General features: G+C 44.5%; 1 protein-coding gene across 1 annotated transcript in view; it reads left to right on the top strand.

The window, feature by feature from the left end:
* The window catches only part of LOC125450864 (G protein-coupled receptor kinase 6-like), a 129,488-nt gene that overhangs the window by 56,438 nt on the left and 50,020 nt on the right, over positions 1-23,030 (top strand). Inside the window, exon 3 of the mRNA XM_059644894.1 lies at positions 21,834-21,946. Within this exon, the coding sequence (XP_059500877.1) occupies positions 21,834-21,946 (113 nt within the window). The remainder of the gene's footprint in view (positions 1-21,833; positions 21,947-23,030) is intronic.

Below are 23,030 nucleotides of genomic sequence, written 5' to 3'. Positions count from 1 at the left end.
AAGGAAAAGCTCCTGTGTGTCCTAGATAAATATGTACCTGTCAGGCAGGGAGGAAGCTGTAGAGTGCAGGAGCCGTGGTTTACGAAGGAGGTGGAATCTCTGGTCAAGAGGAAGAAGAAGGCTTATGTTAGGATGAGATGTGAAGGCTCAGTTAGAGCACTTGAGGGCTACGAGGTAGCCAGGAAAGACCTAAAGAGAAAGCTCAGAAGAGCCAGGAGGAGACATGAGAAGTTGTTGGCGGATAGGATCAGGGTAAACCCTAAGGCTTTCTATAGGTATTTAAAGAATAAAAGAATGACGAAAGTAAGATTAGGCCCAATCAAGGATAGTAGTGGTAAGCTGTGTGTGGAGTCAGATGAGATAGGGGAAGCACTAAATGAATATTTTTCAACAGTATTCACTCTAGAAAATGACAACGCCGTCGAGGAGAATACTGAGATACGGGCTACTAGACTAGGTGGGATTGAGGTTCACAAGGAAGAGGTATTAGAAATCCTTCAGAAGGTGAAGATAGATAAGTACCCTGGGCCGGATGGGATTTATCCTCGGATCCTCTGGGAAGCCAGGGAGGAGATTGCCAAGCCTTTGGCCTTGATCTTTAACTTGTCATTGTCTACAGGAATAGTGCCAGATGACTGGAGGATAGCAAATGTGGTTCCCCTGTTCAAGAAGGGGAGTAGAGACAACCCTGGTAATTATAGACCAGTGAGCCTTACCTCAGTTGTTGGTAAAATGTTGGAAAAGGTTATAAGGGATAGGATTTATAATAATCTAGAAAAGATTAAATTGATTGGGGATAGTCAGCACGGTTTTGTGAAAGGAAGGTCGTGCCTCACAAACCTTATTGAGTTCTTTGAGAAGGTGACCAAACAGGTAGATGAGAGTAAACCAGTTGATGTGGTGTATATGGATTTCAGCAAGGCATTCGAAAAGGTTCCCCACAATAGGCTATTGTACAAAATGCAGAGGAATGGAATTGTGGGAGATATAGCAGTTTGGATCGGAAATTGACTTGCTGAAAGAAGACAGTGGTGGTTGATGGGAAATGTTCATCCTGGAGACCAGTTACTAGTGGTGTACCGCAAGGGTCGGTGTTGGATCCACTGCTGTTTGTCATTTTTATAAATGACCTGGATGAGGGCGTAGAAGTATGGGTTAGTAAATTTGCAGACGACACTGAGGTCGGTGGAGTTGTGGATCGTGACGAAGAATGCTGTAGCTTGCAGAGAGACATAAATAAGCTGCAGAGCCGGGCTGAGAGGTGGCAAATGGAGTTTAATGCAGACAAGTGTGAGGTGATGCACTTTGGTAGGAGTAACCGGAAGGCAAAGTACTGGGCTAATGGTAAGATTCTTAGTAGTGTAGATGAGCAGAGAGATCTCGGTGTCCATGTACACAGATCCTTGAAAGTTGCCACCCAGGTTGACAGGGCTGTTAAGAAGGCCTACAGTGTTTTAGCTTTTATTAATAGAGGGCTCGAGTTCTGGAACCAAGAGGTTATGGTGAAGCTGTACAAAACTCTGGTGTGGCCGCACTTGGAGTATTGTGTATAGTTCTGGTCACCGTATTATAAGAAGGATGTGGAAGCTTTGGAAAGGGTGCAGAGGAGATTTACTAGGATGTTGCCTGGTATGGAGGGAAGGTCTTACGAGGAAAGGCTGAGGGACTTGAGGCTGTTTTCATTAGAGAGAAGGTGGTTGAGAGGTGACTTAATTGAAACATATAAAATAATCAGAGGGTTAGATAGGGTGGATAGGGAGAGCCTTTTTCCTAGTATGGTGACAGCGAGCATGAGGGGGCATAGCTTTAAATTGAGGGGTGAAGATATAGGTCAGATGTCAGAGGTAGTTTCTTTACTCTGAGAAGTAAGGGAATGGAATGCTTTGCCTGCAACGGTAGTAGATTCGCCAACTTTAGGTACATTTAAGTCGTCATTGGACAAGCATGTGGACGTACATGAAATAGTGTAGGCTAGATGGGCTTGAGATCGGTATGACAGGTCGGCACAAGATCGAGGGCCGAGGGGCCTGTACTGTGTTGTAATGTTCTATTTCTGTCAGCTGCAGACTTGGCTATAGTAAATCAGTTCTCATGAGAAGTCATTAATAATATACTGTAAATAACTGCAACCCAAACACTGATCCCTGTGGCACATCCTGAAAAATGTCCACCTTTTTCTGAATTGTCTTCTATTAATTAGCCAACCCACTATCCTTGCTAATATACTCTGCTATCATCATGGGCTCTTATGAAATCACCTATGTGGTACCTTATCAGATGCTTTCTGAAAAACTGCGCGTATTACGTGACTGCTTCCCCATTATCTATCTTGCTTGTTACTTCCTCAAAGAATTCTAAGTTTGACAAGCATGACTAGCCACATTTCTTCTGTAGGTCTGGGGCCATGTGAGTCACCTTCCTGAAGGCAGTTAGGGGTGGACAATAAATTCTGCCCTTGCCAGAAATGCCCACACTATGTTGATAAGTAAGCTTTTTAAAGAAAAAACACAGTTGTGAAAGACAAAAATTCCCTTTTTTTTTCTGCTGCCAGCATTTATTTTCTGGGTATCCTAACTTAGAAGTTCAGCCTCTGTACATCAAGGAATGAGCCACTTTTGGTCAGATTCCATTGGCACAAAATAAATGGTGTCAAGCCTGTTTGGACGACAGATATTCAGCCTGGCTGCACACTGGCTGGATTTCTAGTTTCTAATTCACTTCATTAAGGTTGACTGGTTTGGGAGTTTTGGCTAAAGACTTGTTTACACATCCGCTTTGAGCTAGTGTTCAGCAGTCATGGCCATTAAGTAATTGCAGATGCAAATGCTGTGGTTCTCTCTGCTCTGCACCCAGTTACTAATCCACCTTAGGGAGCATAATTTCTATACAGTCTGTTTACATTTGAATTTCAAATTTGGCAATCATTAATATTTTTAAACTCCTGTGATTGACAATGATCTTTTTAAAAAGAATACAAATTCATGGAATGTGGGCGACACTGATAAGGCTAGCATTTAATTGCTATTGAACTAATTTTCACTCTACCATTTCAGACAGTTGACCACATTGCTGTGGCAGTAGGGCAATGTATAGGTCAGACTGGGGAAGGACAGCAGATTTTCTTCCCTGAACCAGATTCTTTTAAAACAACAATTGATAGTTTCATGGTCACCATTGTTGAGGCTGGCTTTCTGTTCAGTTTTATTAATGAAATCTAGAATGTACGAACTGCTGTGGTAGGATTTGAACTTGGCTCGAGCATTCACTCTGGGCCTCTGGTTTATCAGCGGGTAAAACTTGAAATTGGGCCTCTTGGTCCAGAGGTAGGCACAGTACCACTGAGACCATGTTCTGCTGACCCCAGAGAACGGCTGGTCTGCAATATTCATTGATTGTAGGGAAGCCTATATTATGTTAAGAATGGCGGCTTCTGCTCTGTCTCTCTATGGAAACATGAAAGGCATTAACTTTGTATTTTGGATTAAAAATATTAATTAGCAACCTTTTGATCTCAACTCCTTTTTCATTTTAGCAAATTTCTAAGGTTATTGGTAGGCCAGAAGATTGGGAAGACTAAGAACCAGCGAAGAATGTCTCAAATGACAATAGAGACAGTGTTTGAGAGAAAGCTAGTAGATATATTAAAAATAGATTGAGACAAGTTAATGAAAGAGTCAGAATAACCAAGCTAGTTTTGGTCCTGGAGAGAGGTGTGCCTGAGCAATTGATAATGGAGAACATAAGTGGGAGGAAGCTTTGAACAGGCATTTTGTCAGTTTTCACAGTAGAAAACTTGGAAAAATTCTCAAAGGTAATTGGAAACCAAGAGGTGCTGGGAGCAATAAACTTACAAAATCGTGATCACTGGAGAGATGATGCTAGGACAGCTATTGGATCTAAATGCTGACAAGTCCCAGGACCAGATGGCACACATCCTCGGGTCTTAAATGGCTAAACAGACAAATATCAATAGAATGTTACATTCAATTCTTCACCTTAAAAGTAAGGGTAAGGAGGTTATGCTTCAGTTATACAAGGTATTAGTGAGATTACTGTGTTTGGTATTGGTCACTGTACCTACGGAAGGATGTTTGTGTTGGAAACCATTCAGAGAAGATTTACTGGACTAAAGTGCGTTGCCTCATGAGAAAAGTCTGGAAAAATGAGGCGATTATCCTGACCAGTTTAGAAGAGTCAGAGGAAACTTATTTGAAACGCCTAAGACCCTGAGAGGACTTGAATACGTGGATGTTGAAAGAAGCTTTCACCCTTGGGGGAGAATCTACAATTAGGGTTCATGAATTTAAAAATAAGACATTCGTTAAGACAGCATGTTTTTTAAACTGTTTTTCTGAGGGTGAGTCTTTGGAATTCCCTTCCTCCAAAAGGCAGAATCTTGAAGTATTTTTAAGGCAGATGTAGATTCATAATCACCACTGGAATGAAAGTATTGGGGGTATGCACGAATGTAGAGTTGAGGTTAAAATAACCTCATTTGTTGAGGTGCCAAGTGTTTGTATGTATTAGTTATAATCTTTGAAAATTCACTAGATTCTGGACTGATCCCAACAAGTTGGAAAATAGCTGATGTAACCCAATCCAAACTCAAGGGGGAGGTAAACTATAGGCCAGTTAGCCTAACGTCTGTCATTGGGAAGATGTTAAAACCCATTATTTAAGGTGGTTATAGCAAGGCATAGAGAAACGATAATGTTATCAGGCAGAACTATGGCTTTTTGAAGGAGAAATTGTGCTTAACTAACACTTTCTTTTTAGAACTATTTGACCAATTAGAATTTTGACAAGAGCAGATCCAGTACATATTAGAGCACTTAAATTTCCAGAAAGCATTTCATGAGGTGTTACGTCAAGTTGCTCAAGAGTGTGGGTAACGGTTTGCACGGGCAAACTAACCAGAAGCAGATAATAGGGGTAAATTGATCATTAGTGGAATGTGTTGTGATCCTAGGTCAGACTGCCAAATTTATGTCATGAACGGCATGAGAACTCTATAATTTAGGTTTCTTTCTCTTGTACTTGTGGGCATACTTTCCCTGCCCTTCCCTCAGACTTCCCAAGTCCCAGCTACGCAGAGCTGGTAACTGCTCTTGACTTCTAGATGAGTTTCTGATGGCACAATCTGTGCCAACATAATTGCCTTCCCTACAGTATAGCTGATGGTCAGCGCACCCAATGTAGAGGATGCACTTTCCTTTGTCACCCGGCGAGCAAGGAGCAGGTCCCAAGCTTTATTCCCCAGAGCAGACTTTCAGGCGGAGCCGAGGCTTGAGGTCCACGGCTAGGCCCGGGTGCCTGACAGTGATGAGTTTTGTCCCAATGCCAGACTCTGCGGCACCGGCAGCTGTGTTGGTGAGATGGCGATGGCTCATGGTTGTGTTGGTGGAGGTGAGATGGTGCCGGAGTGTGGCTGTTTGTTCCACTGGCAGTGGTAATGCCGAAGCGTGGTGGCAGCGGTATAAGCGGTTTAGCAACATCCACTCGTGGATCTGGGTGGAGGAGCCTGGATCCAGGCTCGTGGCTGGGCTAGAAGCTAACTTTATTGTGATAAGACTAAATGATAAGCTTTTGTTTTTATTTTTCTGGATTTATTCTGTGTTTTGGTTCATTTACTGTGCTTTAAGATGGTGCCAATGAGCAGTGGCACTAAATAACACTCTTTACTGTGATCAGAGATAATGGGAACTGCAGATGCTGGAGAATTCCAAGATAACAAAGTGTGAAGCTGGATGAACACAGCAGGCCAAGCAGCATCTCGGGAGCACGAAAGCTGACATTTCGGGCCTAGACCCCCTCTGTTGAAGGGTCTAGGCCAGAAACGTCAGCTTTTGTGCTCCCAAGATGCTGCTTGGCCTGCTGTGTTCATCCAGCTTCACACTTTGTTATCTAACAATCTTTACTGTGTTTGTAATAAATGTGTGTCAGTAAATCAAATAACTCCGATCTCGGGGGTGAGGGAAAGGCCCTGCCTGTATTGTTGGGCAAAATTGAATATTGCTGCCTAAACTGTGTGTGGTTTAAATGGTGTGTGCTCGGAATGTTACAATTAAAATAATTTCAGCTTCTCTGGTGCAAAAAGCAGATACATGGGAAATAGATTTCGTCGTAGTGTCAAAGAACAAAGAAAATTACAGCACAGGAACAGGCCCTTCAGGCCTCCAAGCCTGCGCTGATCCAGATCCACTATCTAAACTTGTCGCCTGTTTTCCAAGGATCTGTATCCCTCTGCTCTCTGCCGATTCTTAAATGATGTTATCGTGCTGGCCTCTACCACCTCCGCTGGCAACGCGTTCCAGGCACCCACGACCCTCTGCATAAAGAACTTTCCACGCATATCTCCCTAAACTTTTCCCCTTTCCCCTTGAAATCGCTACCTCTAGTAATTGAGTCTCCCACTCTGGGGCGAGAAAGCTTCTTGCTATCCACGCTGTCTATACCTCTCAATTTTTGCAGACATCAATCAGGTCCCCCTTCAACCTTTCTTTTTCTACTGTAAGTAATCTTAATCTACTCGACCTCTCTTCGTAGCTAGCACCCTCCATACCAGGCAACATCCTGGTGAACTTCCTTGCCCCCTCTCCAAAGCATCCACGTCCTCTTGGTAATGTGGTGACCAAAACAGTACGCAGTATTCCAAATGTGGTCAAACCAAAGTCCTATACGACTGTATCATGACCTGCCAACTCTTGTACACTTGTCACAGGGGTCAGTGCTAAGTTCTTAACTATTTGCAATCTTTGTAATGATTTTGTGGGCACTGAACATATTAGTAGCCAAACTTGTCAATGACATTGAGCTAAGTAGAAAAATACGTTGTCAAGGGGAGATGGGCACCCTGCAGAAGGATTAAGGGAAAATGGAGTTTCACATGGAGTGAAGTGAACTTGTCTGTTTTAGCAGCAAGAACATGAAACTACCACACTTTTAAATATCTATTTATAGGGATATTCTAGCATTTGGTGGTACAGAGGAATATGTGTGTGTGCTTTTTTTTTAAAAGCACGTTCATTTGTGGGACACAGATGATGCTGGCTGGCCAGCGCTTATTGCTCATCTCCTAGCTGTCTTTTTAGATTAGATTACCTACAGTGTGGAAACAGGCCCTTCGGCCCAACAAGTCCACACCGCCCCTTGAAGCATCCCACCCAGACCCATTCCCCTATAACCCACACACCCCCGAACATTACGGGCAATTTAGCATGGCCAATCCAGCTGGCCTGTTCATCTTTTGGACTGTGGGAGGAAACTGGAGTACCCGGAGGAAACCTACGCAGACACTGGGAGAACGTGCAAGCTCCACACAGACAGTTGCCTGAGGCTGGAATCGAACCCCGGTCCCTGGCGCTGTGAGGCTGCAGTGCTAACCACTGAGCCTCTGTACCGCCGTGGTGGTGAGCTGATGCCTTGAACTCCCTGCAATCCATGTGCTGTGGGTTGATCCGCAATGTCCTTGGGGTGGGAATTGCAGGATTTTGGCCCAGTGACAGTGGAGGAACGACGATATATTTCCAAGTCAGGATGGTGAGTAGCTTGGAGGGGAGTTTGCAGCTGGTGGTGTTCTCATATACCTGTGCCATTGTCCTCCCTAGATGGAAGTGGTCATGATTTGAAGGGAGCTTTATAGGGATCTTTGGTGAATTTCTGCAGTGGGTCTTGTAGAAAGTAGACACTGCTGCTTCTGGGTGGTGGAGGGAGTGAATGCTTGTGGACGTGATGCCAGTCAAGTGGACTGCTTTGTCCTGGATGATGTCAAGCTTCTTGAATGATATTGAAACTGCAGTGACCCAGACAAGTGGGGAATGGTTCATCACAGTCTAGATCTGCCTGGCAGATGGTGGACTGGTTTGGGGGAGTCAGGAGTGGGTTACGTGCCATGCCTCTGACCTGCTCTTGTAGCCATTGTGTTTATGCACAAGTCCAGGTAAATTTCTGATCAGTGATAACCTCCAGAATGATTGTGGGGAATTCAGTGATGGTAACACTAGTCAATGTCAAGGGGCAGTGGATAGATTGTCTCTTACTAGTGATGGTCATTGCATGGCGCAAAAGGTACTTTCTACTTGTCGGCCCAAGCCTGGATATAGTTTGAACGCTGGTAACAAAGTGTGGAGCTGGATGAACACAGCAGGCCGAGCAGCATCTTAGGAGCACAAAAGCTGACGTTTCAGACCTAGATTTTCCATCAGAAAATGGGTGGGGAGAGGGTTCTGAAAGAAAGGGAGAGAGGGGTAGGTGGATGGAAGGTAGATAGAGGAGATTGGTGGCGAGGAGACAGACAAGTTAAAGAGGCAGGGATGGAGACTGCAGAGGTGAGAGTAGGTGGGGAGGTAGGAAGGGGATAAGTCAGTCCAGGGAGGATGGTCAGGTCAAGGGGGCAGGATGAGGTTGGAGGAAATGGAGGTGCGGCTTGAGGTGGGCAGAGGGGAGAGGTGAGAGGAAGAATAGGTTTGGGAGGCGGGGACAAGCTGGGCTGGTTTTGGGATGCAGTGGCGGGGGTGGGGAGGGGAAATTTTGAAGCTTGTGAAATCCATATTGATACCATTGGGCTACAGGGCTCCCAAGCGCAGTAGGAGTTGCTGTTCCTGCAACCTTCGGGTGGCATTGTTGTGGCACTGCAGGAGTCCCAGGATGGTCCCGGGGGAGTTGAAATGGTTTGCAACTGGGAGGTGCAGTTATTTATGCTGAACTGAGCATAGGTGTTCCGCAAAGTGGTCCCCAAGCCTCCGCTTGGTTTCCCCAACGTAGAGGAAGCCACACCGGGTACAGTGGATACAGTATACCACATTGGCAGATGTGCAGGTGAACCTCTGCTTAATGTGGAATGTCATCTTGGGGCCTGGGATAGGGGTGAGGGAGGAGGTGTGGGGGCAAGTGTAGCACTTCCTGTGGTTGCAGAGGAAAGTGCTGGGCGTGGTGGAGTTGGAGGGGAGTGTGGTATGGACAAGGGAGTCACAGAGAGAATGGCCCTTCCGGAAAACAGACAAGGGTGGGGATGGAAAAATGTGGTGGGGTTGGATTACGGATGGTGGAAGTGTCAGAGGATGATGTGTTGGATCTGGAGATTGGTGGCGTGGTATGTGAGGAAGAGGGGGATTCTCTTCTGGGGTTATTGTGGGGTGCGGGGTGGGAGGGATGAGTTGCGGGAAATGTGGGAGACAAGGTCGAGGGTGTTCCTGACCACTGCGTGGCCGGAAGTTGTGGTCCTTGAAGAACGAGGACTCCTGAGATGTACAGGAGTGAAATGTTTCATCTTGGGAACAGATGCGGTGGATGCAAAGGAGTTGGGAACAGGGGATGGAATTTTTCGCAGGAAGGTGGGTGGGAGGAGGTGTATTCCAAGTAGCTATGGGAGTCGGTGGACTGGCAATGGGTATCAGTTTTGAGGTAGTTGCTTGGAAGGTGAGGGATGTGTTGGAGATGGTCCAGGTGAACTTGAGGTTGGGGTGGAAGATGTTGGTGAAGTGGATGAACTGTTCAAGCTCCTCTTGGGAGCATAAGGCGGCGCTGATGGAGTCATCAATGTAACAGAGGAAGAGGCGGGATTTAGGGCCAGTGTAAGTAAGGAAGAGGGACTGTTCCACGTAACCTACAAAGAGGCAGGCATAGCTTGGGCCCGTGTGGGTACTCATGGCCACCTCCTTTGTCTGAGGAATCGAAAGAGAAGTTGTTGAGGGTGAGGACAATCCTTCTTCCGTACCTACGCTGGCCCTAAACCCCACCTCTTCCTCCATTACATTGACTGTATCGACGCCGCCTCATGCTCCCAAGAGGAGCTTGAACAGATCATCCACTTCTTCACTGATACCTTTCACCCCAACCTCAAGTTCACTTGGACCATCTTCAACATATTCCTCACCTTCCTGGACCCTTCTGTCTCCATCTCCGGGCAACCATCTTGAAACCATGTCCATGTCAGTGACTGAGAATGCACCACGTCCCACCCACCTTCCTGCAAAAATTCCAACCCCTGTTCCCAATTCCTTCGCCTCCGCCGCATCTGCTCCCAGGATGAGGCATTTCACTCCCGTACATCTCAGATGTCCTCGGTCGTCAAGAACCGCAACTTCCTCCCACTCCCCGCATTCCTCCTTTTCCCCCCCCCCACCCCAGTGGTCGAGAACACCCTCGACCATGTCTCCCGCATTTTCCGCAACTCATCCCTCACACCCCATGCCCCAATAACCGCCAAAAGAGAATTCCCCTCGCCCTCACGTACCACTCCACTAACCTCCAGATCCAATGCATCCTCCTCTGATACTTCCTCCATCTGCAATCAGACTCATCCACCAAAGACCATTTCACCCCACCCCCTCCCCCAACCTGTCTGCTTTCTGGAGAGACCACCCTCTCCATGACTCCCTTGTCCGCTCCACATTCCTCTCCAACCCCCACCACGCCTGGCACTTTCCCCTGCAATTGCAGGAAGTGCTACACTTGACCCCCACACCACCTCCCTCACCCCATCCCAGGCCCAAGAAGACATTCCACATCAAGCAGAGGTTCACCTGCACGTCTGCCAATGTGGTATACTGCATCCGCTGTTCCCGTTGTGGCCTCCTCTACATTGGGGAAACCAAGCGGAGGCTTGGGGACCGCTTTGCAGAACACCTCCGCTCGGTTCGCAACAAACAACTGCACCTCCCAGTCGCAAGCCATTTCAACTCCCCCCTCCCATTCCTCCGATGACATGTCCATCTTGGGTCTCCCTGCAGTGCCACAACTATGCCACCCATAGGTTGCAACTCCTATTGCGCTTGGGAACCCTGTAGCCCAATGGTATCAATGTGGATTTCACCAGTTTCAAAATCCCCCCCCCCCCCCCCATGCATTCCAAAACCAGCCCAGCTTGTCCCCGCTTCCCTCACCTGTTCTTCCTCTCACCTATCCATTCCTCCCACCTGAAGCCGCACCTCTCTTTCCTACCTACTAACCTCATCCCGCCCCCTTGACCTAAATCCGTCCTCCCCGGACTGACCTATCCCCTCCCTCCCCACCTACACTCACCTTTCCTGGCTCCATCCCCGCCTCTTTAACTTGTCTGTCTCCTCTCCACCTATCTTCTCCTCTATCCATCTTCCATCCACCTCCCCCCTCTCCCTATTTATTTCAGAACCCTGTCCCCATCCCCCTTTTGTGATGAAAAATCTAGGCCTGAAATGCCAGCTTTTGTGCTGCAAAGATGCTGCTTGGCCTGCTGTGTTCATCCAGCTCCACACTTTGCTATCTCGGATTCTCCAGTTTCTGCAGTTCCCATTATCTATGGTTTGAACGCTGACTGCTTCAGTATTTGTGGAGGTGCATATGGTGCTGAATGTTGTACAATTATCAATGAATATCTCCACTTCTGACCTTACGATGGAGGGAAGGTCATTGAAGCAGCTGAAGATGGTTGGGCCTAGCACACTACCCTGCAGGACTCCTACAGAGATGTCTGACCTTCAGAAACCACAACGACCTTCCTGTGTGTCAGGTATTACATTGATTCTAGTTTTGTTAGGGTTCCTTGATGCCATGGTCTGTTGAATGTTGCTTTGAAATCAAGGGCTGCCAATCTCCCCTCACCTCAGGAGTTCAGCTCTTTTGTCAATGTTTGAGTCAGGAGCTGAGTGGCCCTGGCAGAACCCAAACTGGGCGTTGCTGAACAGGTGCTGCTTGGTAGCTTTCCTGATGGAGTGGTAATTAGCTGGCGTGAATTTGTCCTGCTTTTTATGTACAGGACATACTTGGAGACAAGTTAGATCTTGGAATGAGCTGTGGCTTGACAGAAGATATTCTGCTTTGTTTTGGTTTAAAATGAAATAGTCTTTTGCTGAAATCTAGCTCATATTGCCCTATAAATTGAAAAGAAAAAGAAGCAGGCTTTTGAATAGTGTTGAAAACACATTCTTGTGCAGTATTCAAAATATCATCTATATCATACTCACTATAGTCTCAGTGTCTAACACCTTGATAACGTCAAAACACAGTGACTCCAAATTTTAGTCACAAACTTGAAATTTTTTGGAAGAAGGAACCTGACCTGAAACATCAGCTTTCCTGCTCCTCTCCTGTCTGGCCTGCTGTGTCTTCAGCTCCACACTGTTATCTTTGACCTTAAATGTACTCTGCTTTAATTAACGACTTCAGCACTTTTTAATCCAACACTTCTGGTCTGGGGCTAATATCAACTCTTCAGCCGAAGGCAACCTATTTCATGAATATCCTTCCCTTCTCAGGAACACTGGTCTATACAGCTGTCCCATTGTAAGGACTTCACAAGATTTCTCCAATTAAAATAAAACTGAAATTAAAAGTCTTCCTCGCAAAGTGATGGCTGTCTCCCTATGTATTTTTTAAAATAAAGTTTCAAAAGTCTCGCAAACTTAAGCCTCATTCTTTTGCATTCTAGCAAGGGGAAATAATGAGAAACCCACTCTAAAGCTGGCCTCAACTGTTTTTTTAGAAGAAATCACCATGGCTACAGAAATACTTACAAGTCAATTATTATCTGCAGACACCCTCTGCCCCAAACACAGACAGCCTGTTCTCCCCCTGCCGAGTTCATGGACTCTGATTGTAGAGAGGCTAACGAATGAGATAACAAGGTGTGGAGCTAAATGAACACAGCAGGCCAAGCAGCATCTTAGGAGCAGGAAAGCTGACATTTCAGGCCTAGACACTTGGTACCTCGGATTCTCCAGCATCTGCAGTTCCTATTAACTCTAGGCTAACTAATGATCCTGGCATATTGGTCGTAACTTGTTGACTGCAATGCCCTGAAAGGTTAACAAAGGAGATAATTTGTTTAGACTTTCTGATTATAGCATAAGAATTGATAAGCAGGGTTGTTGGCAGGAAGATGAGGCCTGCCTACTGACTTTGTTTTTTAATGTTTGTTGCAAGTCTGCAGCAGAGAACCAATTAGAAGCAGAGTTGAGATCATGGAAAATGCAGTGTTGTATGAAGCAATATGTACAAGGAAGGTTTGGCCCTGATGAAGGGTTTCAACCTTCTGTTCCTCTGCTGCCTGACCAGCTGTGTTCCTCCAGCTTCCACGCTGTGTGTGTGTGTGTGTGTGTGTGTGTGTGTGTGTTTTGACTCTGACTCCAGCATCTGCAGTTCTAGCTAACACCAAAGGTTTTGCTTGATAATTAGTCAAGGGCATTTAACAGATGTTGCCTGTATAGTGATGGGCTGCATCCACCCTACAGGCTCCATAGAGTCCATCTACACTAAGTTATGGGTGTGGTTGTATGGCTCTGAGCCAGATCTTGCTGTCGTTTACGTTAGGAGGGGGCAGTAAGTTGCGTCAATTGTAGTCGGAAGTTAGAGGGATATATGACAATGTGTCAGTGAGTTCAATGAGGGGAAGTGTCCAGTCATCTACTTTGAATCTGACAAAGGCCATGTTTAAATATTTTCTCACTGGCAAGAGATTTGAATTTGCTGTACTTAAGTCACTAAAGGGACATTTCCAGGTGCAAAATGTGATCTAAAAGACTCATGGAATACTGGCTTTTATCTTGATAGAGGCTGAGTTACAAAGGGAGGATGTGATGCTTCAGTACAATAGAAGCTTAGTGTTAGGCATTTAGTACTGTGTTCTGCACCTCAGGAAGGATATATTGACTTGGCAAGAAGCACAGCGCATTGTGCCAGAATTATATCAGGACTTAAAGGGTATAATTCTGAGGGATGTTACAAATGTAGATTTTATTCGCCAGACTTGGGGAGACTGTGGGGTGATCTAATCAAGGCCTTGAAAATGACTCAGGGATTCATTTAAGGATGATCAGAGAATTTAGCTTCGGCCAAGGAAATTGACGTCAGAGCGGCCTTGTCCGAGATTATGTGCTCCTTCCTTTTAGGAGTGAGATTCAGATACATCTTATCTCCTGACATCCATTTTAAAAGCTTTGGGTGCTGCAGGGTCAGTTGAAGCCTTAGAGTAAGGATAATCGTCAAGGAATTTAAAGCAAAGACTGTTCAGTTTCAGACACTCGTTTATTTGCTCTTTCAGATTTTTATGCAAAGGTTTTTATTTTTTATTTAGACAAAATTTATTGAGCTGTTCTGTGCCATGTCCTGCATGAGTTTACAGGTATGATATCTCTGGTCTTTAGATAAAATGTGACCCTCTCATTCAAATGAATTGCAAGTCAGAGCAGTTTTACCTTCTTTAATTTGGCAAGTTGGCATCTCCCTTACTAGGAGAATCTACTAGTATTTAATATAGTTCTATTAGTATTCCTCAAAGGAAAGGTTGATACTATTTTTCCTTTGGAAATTCTAATGGCACGAGAGTAACTTGCTTTGATGGACAATGTAATTATCTATTTCTGTTTCTGTCAGTGATACAACGGCATCTCTCCTGTTCTGATTGTTGCATAATCTTGGGTACAATGAAGTTCGGAGTAAATTACCTGCCATTTCAATACATTATATACTAGTTTATACATAATCTGGAAAGGAGCGAGAGGAAAACAAAAACATTAATATAGCACCATTCAAAATCTCAGGATATTCTGAAACTCATTACGTTGAAAGAGGTTTATTGATGTTGGTTTGTTAGTGAGGCCATTATTTATTGGCCACCTCCAATTGTTTTGAGAAGACAATGGCAAGCTATCATTGCAAATACAACTGGCTTTCTAGGCTAGCTCAGAGTCCACCACATTGCTGTGGGTCTGGAGACATACGTAAGTCACACAAGGTGCAACCAGCAGACTCCCCTCCTTAAAAAGGCATTAGTGAAAATCATCAACCCAGCAGTGCAGAAGGAGGCCATTCAGCCCATAGTCTGCACCAACCCTCTGAACAGCATCCTACCCAGACCCAACGCTAAATCTTTTCCCCATAACCCCTTCATTTACCATGTCTATCCTACTTAATGCCCAGGGATGTGCAGGCTACAGGGCAATTTAGCATGGCCAAACCATCTAACCTGCGCATCTGTGGATTGTGGGAGGAGACCAATATAGGCATGAGGAGAATGTGCAAACAATGGAAGAGGAACTAGCGGAAGTAAAGAAAGATATCTTAAAAATAAATAAGGAATGTGCAGCTCATCGAAACATCACAGTGTGCTCTGAACAGCCAATGCAGCACTACTGAAGTGTAACAGACTTGCTGAAGTCATGAGAGATGTGATAAGAAGAAATGTGGTAAAAGATTCTCGTAAGACAGTCATACAGCACAGAACAGGCCCATCATTCCCATTAGTCCAACTAGACCCTTCTAGTTATTAAACTCCCCCACCGAAGGAGGGTTCTTAAACCTCTCAAACCTCCAGGAATGCATTTTTTTTGCTTGTACAAGTTTAAATGACTGACTTCCCTGGAGGAAACTCATCGTTATTCTGCCAAGGGGAGTGAAATGTGCTCTGCTCTGCGGGAGTTGACAGTAGTTGCTCCGACTTAAAGTTGGAGATGGCAGGAGCTCATTGCAATTTGGTGTTTAACCGTAGCAGGGTAAAGTGAAAAGGTTGGGATTGAGTGAGTTTTCTTGCAGAGAGCAGAAAATAGTGTGCATAGGAAGTGACAATACTTTCTGGAGTTACTTCATTAAATTCTTTTAGGGTTGTGTGACTTTGAAACTTTCTGCTGCTATGGACCAGACCAGATCCCACTCCCCACCAAATAATTTTCAGAAGTCAGCCTAGACCCTAACACTCTCTTATTTTAAAAGTAGTGTGTGTTCCACATGCAATGCAACTGCTGAAACTACTTGACGTTAAGCAAATCATGATTTATTTAAAAGTATACTTAAAATACAAAGGGAAGAAAGCAGAAGTTAGAATAACTTAACTATTGGAAAATTTAACTGATACTGTACTTATTACTAATTATGGGATGTTACTACATTGGAACAGTTAAACACATCCCTTGGCAAAAAGGAAAATTCAGACTCGGATTCTCATGTGCAATTCTCCAATCCAGGAGGGGAAAACAACAAGATTTGGAGGGAATAGCAGCTAAGGGACATTCATTGAAGCTTCCAACTCTTTGGACACCCCAAAGGCTTCTGCTGTTACTCTGAAATCCTGATGTGAGAGAGCTAGCTGCACCCATTCAGGCTATTTTTCAAAGAAAACCCAAGGCCTCATAAATTGTTTGCCTTTTTTTTAAAGAGACAATTCTACACCTCTTTCGTACAACCTCTCCAAAAGAAACCAGGACAAAATAACTTCTTAAGGTTACAGCAGCATCATACTGCCACAGAGGGCAGTGGAGGTGGGGGTGTTTATCAGTGGTTGTCAAGTGTTGAGTACATCCTTGTTTGACAAGGGTTATTAGGGGATAGATGGAAGTGGTAGTTTGGAGTGAAAACTGATCAACCGTGATCCTAGTGAATGGCAGAGCTGCCTACTTCTGTTCCTAATTCATGCGTTCTTATTGTTTGTAGTTGCTTACAGCACTGGAGGAGGTCACTTGGCCAATCATGCCTGTACCAGAGTCAGGTCACTTTCAGATTCAGCCCAGTTTATAGTGTGTTTTGATGTGGTCATTTTAAGCTTCCAGTTGGTGTTTCCTATTTCCCATGACAGGAAGTGGCTTCCTGTATTTAAGTTAGCAAAGTTTACACTGTATCCCAGCAATCAAATCAAAATCTATCTGACAAGATGAGAGAAAATGGGATGAAAAGTTGTTTTTAATAGAATCCCTACAGCAGGCCATTTGGCCCATTGGTCCACACCAACCTTCCACAGCATATTCCACCCAGACCTATCTTTATCCCATAACCCCACATTTCCCATGGCTGATCCACCTATCCTGCACATCCCTGAACACTAAGGGCAATTTAGCATGACCAATCCATCTAACTTGCACATCTTTGGACTGTGTGGGAGGAAACCCACGCAGTCATAGAACGTTACAGCTCAGTACAGGCCATTCGGCCCTCAATGTTGTGCCGACCTGTCATATCAATCATGGGGAGAACGCGCAAACTCCGCGCACAGTCGACCCGGGGTGGAATTGAACTCTGGTCCCTATGAGAGGCAGCCAGGCTAACATCTGAGCCATTATGTTTTACCCATATTAGCTGAGGCAGCCAGTGTTCGGAAATAACAAATATGAAAAATTGGAACTCTACTTCATTTTTCATAGAAATGTTAATTGGCTTTAATCTGGAATAGAAAGGCAAAGAAAATTAAATGTGGAGAGGGGTGCTTGGAGATTGTGTACATAATTTTATAAGCCTCACTAAACTGTGTTTTATTGTGTAGCTGATTGGGAATTAAATGAACCAAGTAAAGCGTAGCGTGATTAAAGGGAGTCAGCATGGCTTTGAGGGGGGCGGGTCATGCCTTACAAATCTTATTGAGTTCTTTGAGGAAGTCACGAGACAGGTTGACGAGGGTCAAGCAGTGGATATGGTGCACATGGACTTCAGCAAGGCATTTGATAAGGTTCCCCACGGCAGGCTCATTCGTAAAGTCAGGAGGCATGGGACTTGGCTTTCTGGATTCAGAATTGGTTGGCTGACAGGAGGCAGAGAGTGGTTGTAGATGGTAAGTATTCTGCCTGGAAGTCAGTGCTGAGTGGTGTCCCATAGGGCTCTGTTCTTGGGCCTCTGCTCTTTGTAGCTTTTATAAATGACTTGGATGAGGAGATTGAGGGGTGGGTTAGTATGTTTGCTGATAACACAAAGGTTGGAGGTGCTGTTGATAGTATCGAGGGCTATCGCAGGTTTCAGCGAGACATTAACAGAATGCAGAGCTGGGCTGAGAAATGGCAGATGGAGTTCAACCTGGATAAATGCGAAGTAATGTATTTTGGAAGGTCGAACTTAAATGCTGAACATAGGATTAAAGGCAGGATACTCGGCAGTGTGGAGGAACAGCAGGATCTTGGTGTTCAAGTGCATAGCTCCCTCAAAGTTGCCACCCAGGTGGATAAGGTTGTTAAGAAAGCATATGGTGTTTTGGCTTTCATGAACAGGGGAATCGAGTTTAAGAGCCGCGAGGTTATACTGCAGCTCTACAAAACCTTGGTGAGACCACACTTGGAATATTGAGCCCAGTTCTGGTCGTCCTATTATAGGAAAGATGTGGAGGCTTTGGAGAGGTTGCAAAGGAGGTTTACCAGGATGCTGCCTGGACTGGAGGGCTTGTCTTACGAGGAGAGGTTGACTGAGCTTGGACTTTTCTCTCTGGAGAGAAGGAGGATGAGAGGTGACCTGAAGGAGGTGTACAAGGTAATGAGAGGCATGGATAGAGTCGATAGCCAGAGACTTTTCCCCAGGGCAGGATTGACTGCCACAAGGGGTCACAGTTTTAAGGTGTTACGAGGAAGGTATAGAGTAGACATCAGAGGGTGGCTCTTCACCCAGAGAGTTGTGAGCGCATGGAATAGTTTACCAGTGGTAGTCGTGGAAGCGGAGTCAATAGTGACATTTAAGCGACTGCTGGACATGCACATGGACAGCAGTGAATTGAGGGGAATTTAGGTTAGGTTATTTTATTTTTGGATTAGGATTATTCCATGGCACAACATTGTGGGCCGAAGGGCCTGTACTGTGCTGTACTTTTTTATGTTCTAAGAAAAAAGTTGATTGTCAGTGTATATTGACTTTTTTGTTTGGGAAGAAAAGAAATTTCTCTCTAGTTTTTAAGCCAAGTCTCTTAATTTTTGAAGAGTTTGTCTGCTGTTTTATGTGCCTGTGAGGTTGGCAATACAATTGTAATGTAGGAAATATATCAGTCATCAACAGCAGTGATTTGGACGGATAGCGACACAGCACAGGTTATTACTTCAAGAGGCATTATTTCAGAGTGTGGAGCGAGAGACTGATGTTATTAATCAAAGTTTCTATTGCAGCGTTATAAGGAAAGAACAAATTGGCATTTGAATAGCACTGAGCATGCCAACCGGGTTTCTTATTGTTTCACAAGCCCAAGATGCAAAGTTTGTTTGACCAGGAAAGCTGAGGGCCAAGTTTTCTGCACAGCAAAATTCCACAAATAATAAATGTAATTTTTTTGCTGGTCGCTGTTGAGGGTTAAATGCATTCAGGAACCAGAGTTGTCATTTGGCTCCTCAAACCTGTCCTGTCCGGGAGAGACTTGCTGCCCGTGAGAGAGTGGGGGAGGGGAATAGAGGAGAAAGTGATGGGGGTTGGGGGAGGAGGAGAGACCATGAAGGTGAGGTGTAATTATTTGGTATAATTATCAGCATGGAACCCTTGGGCCAAATAGTCAGTTTCTGGGATTCCATGGCAGTATAAAGTCAAGCTAAAGTAGTATCCCCTGGACAACAAGAAAAGGAAAAGTGATTTAACTTGTCACTTCATATTGTTCCTGATGAGGGGGGTGGGAGATGGTCACTATGTGAAAAGCGGATGCCATGTATTACTGCAATGTGATTCCTGTGCTACTAAAGGTTAGTTTGTGTGGACTTTACAGAGTAGTTTCAGATGTTACATCAATTCAGGTTTGATTTTCCTTTTTGCATGGTATTAATTAACCATGCAGGAATTAAAGATGAACCTTTGGGCATAGAGCAGCAAAAGCCTGGATCAAAATTCCAGGGCTATTTAAAGGAATCTGTGTGTTCTTATTTTTAAAAAGGAACAAGCAATTTTCTTCAAATTCATTTGTGTACTGATTATAAAATCATGGAGATGGATGGGTGGTGAGGGGAAGGACATTTGAGGTTGCAGGATATTTTAAAATCTGCACAGCACTGGCAGCTCTGATGGCCGAGTCAGTTGTTGGTCATGTTGCAGATGGAGTTGAGCCCAAGTGAGGGAGGGCAGTGTTGCAGAATCAATTATACAAGGTTAAACTGACACTTGTACCTTTTACTTAAATGGTGAAAACTAGGAACTGAGGGTGCAAAGAGATTTGGAGATCCATATATATCAAATAATTAGACTACAGTAACCATGTGCAAAGATGCCAGTAACGTGGTTCAGAGACCCTACATGCTGAGCCACGAGGTTCTGGGATCAAGTCCCACTCTAGGGTTTGAGGACAAACTTCAATGCTGATACTCCTGTGCAGTGGTTATATTGCCTTTTGGCATTTTGGATATTGTCAGTGCTTGGCATGTAGGTAATACTGATGTTGCTTGCCACATCACCCAAACCTGAATATTGTCCAGTCCTTGCTTCAGCATCTGGGAAGTCACAAATAGTTCTAATACGAGGAAACACTGGATTGACTAGGCTTGTACATGCTGGATCTTAGAATGAAGTAATCCTGTTGTGTCTGGACAGGCTACATGTGGGAAGAACATTCCTGATGTTGGGGAAGTTCAGAACTGGGGTTCACCAGCCTAAGAATAAGGGGTAAGCCATTCAAGAGTGAGATGAAGAATTTCTTCACGGAGCTGTGAACCTGTGGAATTCTGTCCCACAGAAAACTGTTGGGGTGAGTTTGTTAGATATGTTTGAGAGAGCTGGATGTGGCCCTTGTGACTAAAGGGATCAATGGCTATGGGTCGCGGATGAGGGTAGGATATTGAAATTGCATGATCATATTCCTGAGAGACCTCCCAATTCTTCTAAATTCCAGGTGAGCACAAGCCCATTTGATCCAGTCCTTCCCCATATGTCAATTCTGTCATCCTAGGAGTCAGCCTGGTGAACCTTTGCTGGACACTCTCTCTCAATAGCAAGAATGTCCTTTCTCAGTCTCCGAGACCAAAACTGCACACAATACTCAAGATGTTACCTCACCAAGGCTCTGTCTAACCGCATCAAGATATCCTTACGCTGATACTTAAGTCCTCTCACTATGAAGGCTGGTATGCCATTAGCTTTCCTTACTGCCTGCTGCACCTTCAGCAACTGTTCCGTCATGACGCCCAGGTCTTGTTGCATCTCCGCTTTTCCTAAACTGCCTTAATGTTGTTGCAAATTCGTCGCATTCCAGAAGATTCACCTAGATTAATTCTAGAAAGGAAAGCCTTGTTTTATGAGAGATTGAGCAGATTATACTCTTTGTAGATTAGGAGGGTGGGAGGAGATCTAATTGACGAATATAAGATGTTAGAGGGGATTGATAACATAAATAAAGAGAGGATGATATCCCTTTTAGGGCAATCTGAAATAAGAGGGCATAGTTTTAGGACCAGGGTGGAAAATTTAAACCACAGATGATAAATGACTTCTCTCAAAGGATCGTGAGTCTCTAAATTCGCTACCCTGGAATGTGGTGGATGCTAGGATCGTGAATAAATTTGAGGAGATATACAGGTTTCCAACTAAGGTTGAAGCATTGTGGGAAGCAAGCCAGAAAATGGAGTTGACTCCAAGATGAGATCAGCTATAATTGTGTTAATTGGTGGAGCAGGCTGAACTGTTTAATCCTATACCGATAAGGGACAATCAACACATGATGTAATACTGCTTGGATGTTTTTGGAAAACAAGATGCCAAGATCCAGTGTGTGGTGTACACTCTCTAGTGAATTTTGACACTGGACAATACAGATGGATATAGATTCTAGGTAATGTCAAGGGACTGAACAGGCAAAAGCAGAGTTGCAGAACCCTTTTTTATCCCCCCTTCCCCTGTCTGATGAAGGGTCTAAGCCCGAAACGGCAGCTTTTGTGCTCCTAAGATGTTGCTTGGCCTGCTGTGTTCATCATCCAGCTCCACACTTTATCTCTGAAAATCGGTCAGTCTCCATTTTGACATTTTCAATGACCCGTGACTTCGCATTGTTTTGGCAATTTAAATGAAGATATCATCTGGATAGCCATTAATCCTGCACATGTTAAATATTCCTGTGGATCTGTAAAGATGTGGACCATTGTTATCAAGTTGACTGTCCGGTGGCTTTTGTACTTTTGTCATGAATAATGTTGCCTTTTTAATTTATTTTGCAGAAAGGGATTATTACAACCTGTGTGATAAGCAACCAATTGGAAGAAATCTTTTCAGGCAGTTCTGTGAGACCAGAGTTGAATTGAAGAGATGCATTGAATTCCTGGATGCAGTGGTAAGTCTTCACTTCAGCACAACCTTAAAAGTTTTTACTTCAGATTCACGATAGGAGAACACCAAGGTCCTTCTGGTTTGCGTCTACCATCCCATGTATCTGTGATACATCAGTAATGAAGCTGTTGGTTAAACATAGTAATTAATCACAGCCAGTTAGGATGTTGATAGTGGGAGATTCAAAGATGGTAACACCATTGAATGTCAGGGGACAATGATCAGATCGTGCTTTGTTTGATATGGTCATTGCCTAACACTTGTGTAACATGAATTTACTTGTCAGCCCAAGCTTGGGTATTATCTGGGCCTTGCTGCATTTGAACGTAAATTGCTTCGGTATCTGAGGAATTGCTAATCGTGCTGAATGTTGTGCATTGTTGATGAACATCTCTGCTTCTTGCATTGTGATTGAAGGAAGGTCAGCAGCTGAGGATGGGGCCTAGGACAATACCTTGAGGAACTCCTAGAGCTGAGATGACTGACCTCCAACAGCCACAGCCGCCTTCCTTTTGTGTCAGGCATGAATCCAACAAGCAGAGAACTTTCTTATTATCTCCTGTTGACTCCAGTTTTGTTAGAGCTCCCTGATGTCATACTTGACATCAAAGTCATATTTGATCAAGGATAGTCACCCCCAACTCATCTCTGGAATCATCTGTGTTTGAAGCAAGGCTGTAATGAGAACAAGAGCCAAACAGTTATGGCAGATGCCAAACTGAGTGCCAGCAAGCAGGTTACTGCTGAGCAGGTGTTGCTTGATAGCACTGATGACACCTTCCATCACTTTACTGATGATCGAGAGTAGACTGATGGGGTATTAATTGGCTGGGTTGGATTTGTCTTGCTTTTTATGTACAGGATATCTTGGGCAATTTTTCATGTCGTCAGATTTATGTTGTAACTGTAGATGTACGATTTTCAGGTTACTTTAAAACTCTTAAGAGAAGCAGCTTTGTGTGTGAGAAATGAAATAGTATAAAGAATCAAAGATTGATTTTTGTTTTTAGGGCCTTTGTCCAGCTACTTGTGGCAAATGCAATCCTTGTATCACTCCCAAGTGAGTTACTATGGAAAGAGAGACCTTA

Source organism: Stegostoma tigrinum, chromosome 3 (genome assembly GCF_030684315.1).
Source record: "Stegostoma tigrinum isolate sSteTig4 chromosome 3, sSteTig4.hap1, whole genome shotgun sequence".
NCBI lineage: Eukaryota > Metazoa > Chordata > Chondrichthyes > Orectolobiformes > Stegostomatidae > Stegostoma > Stegostoma tigrinum.
Note: the sequence above shows the minus strand (reverse complement) of the source record. Positions and strands in the feature narration are given on the sequence as shown.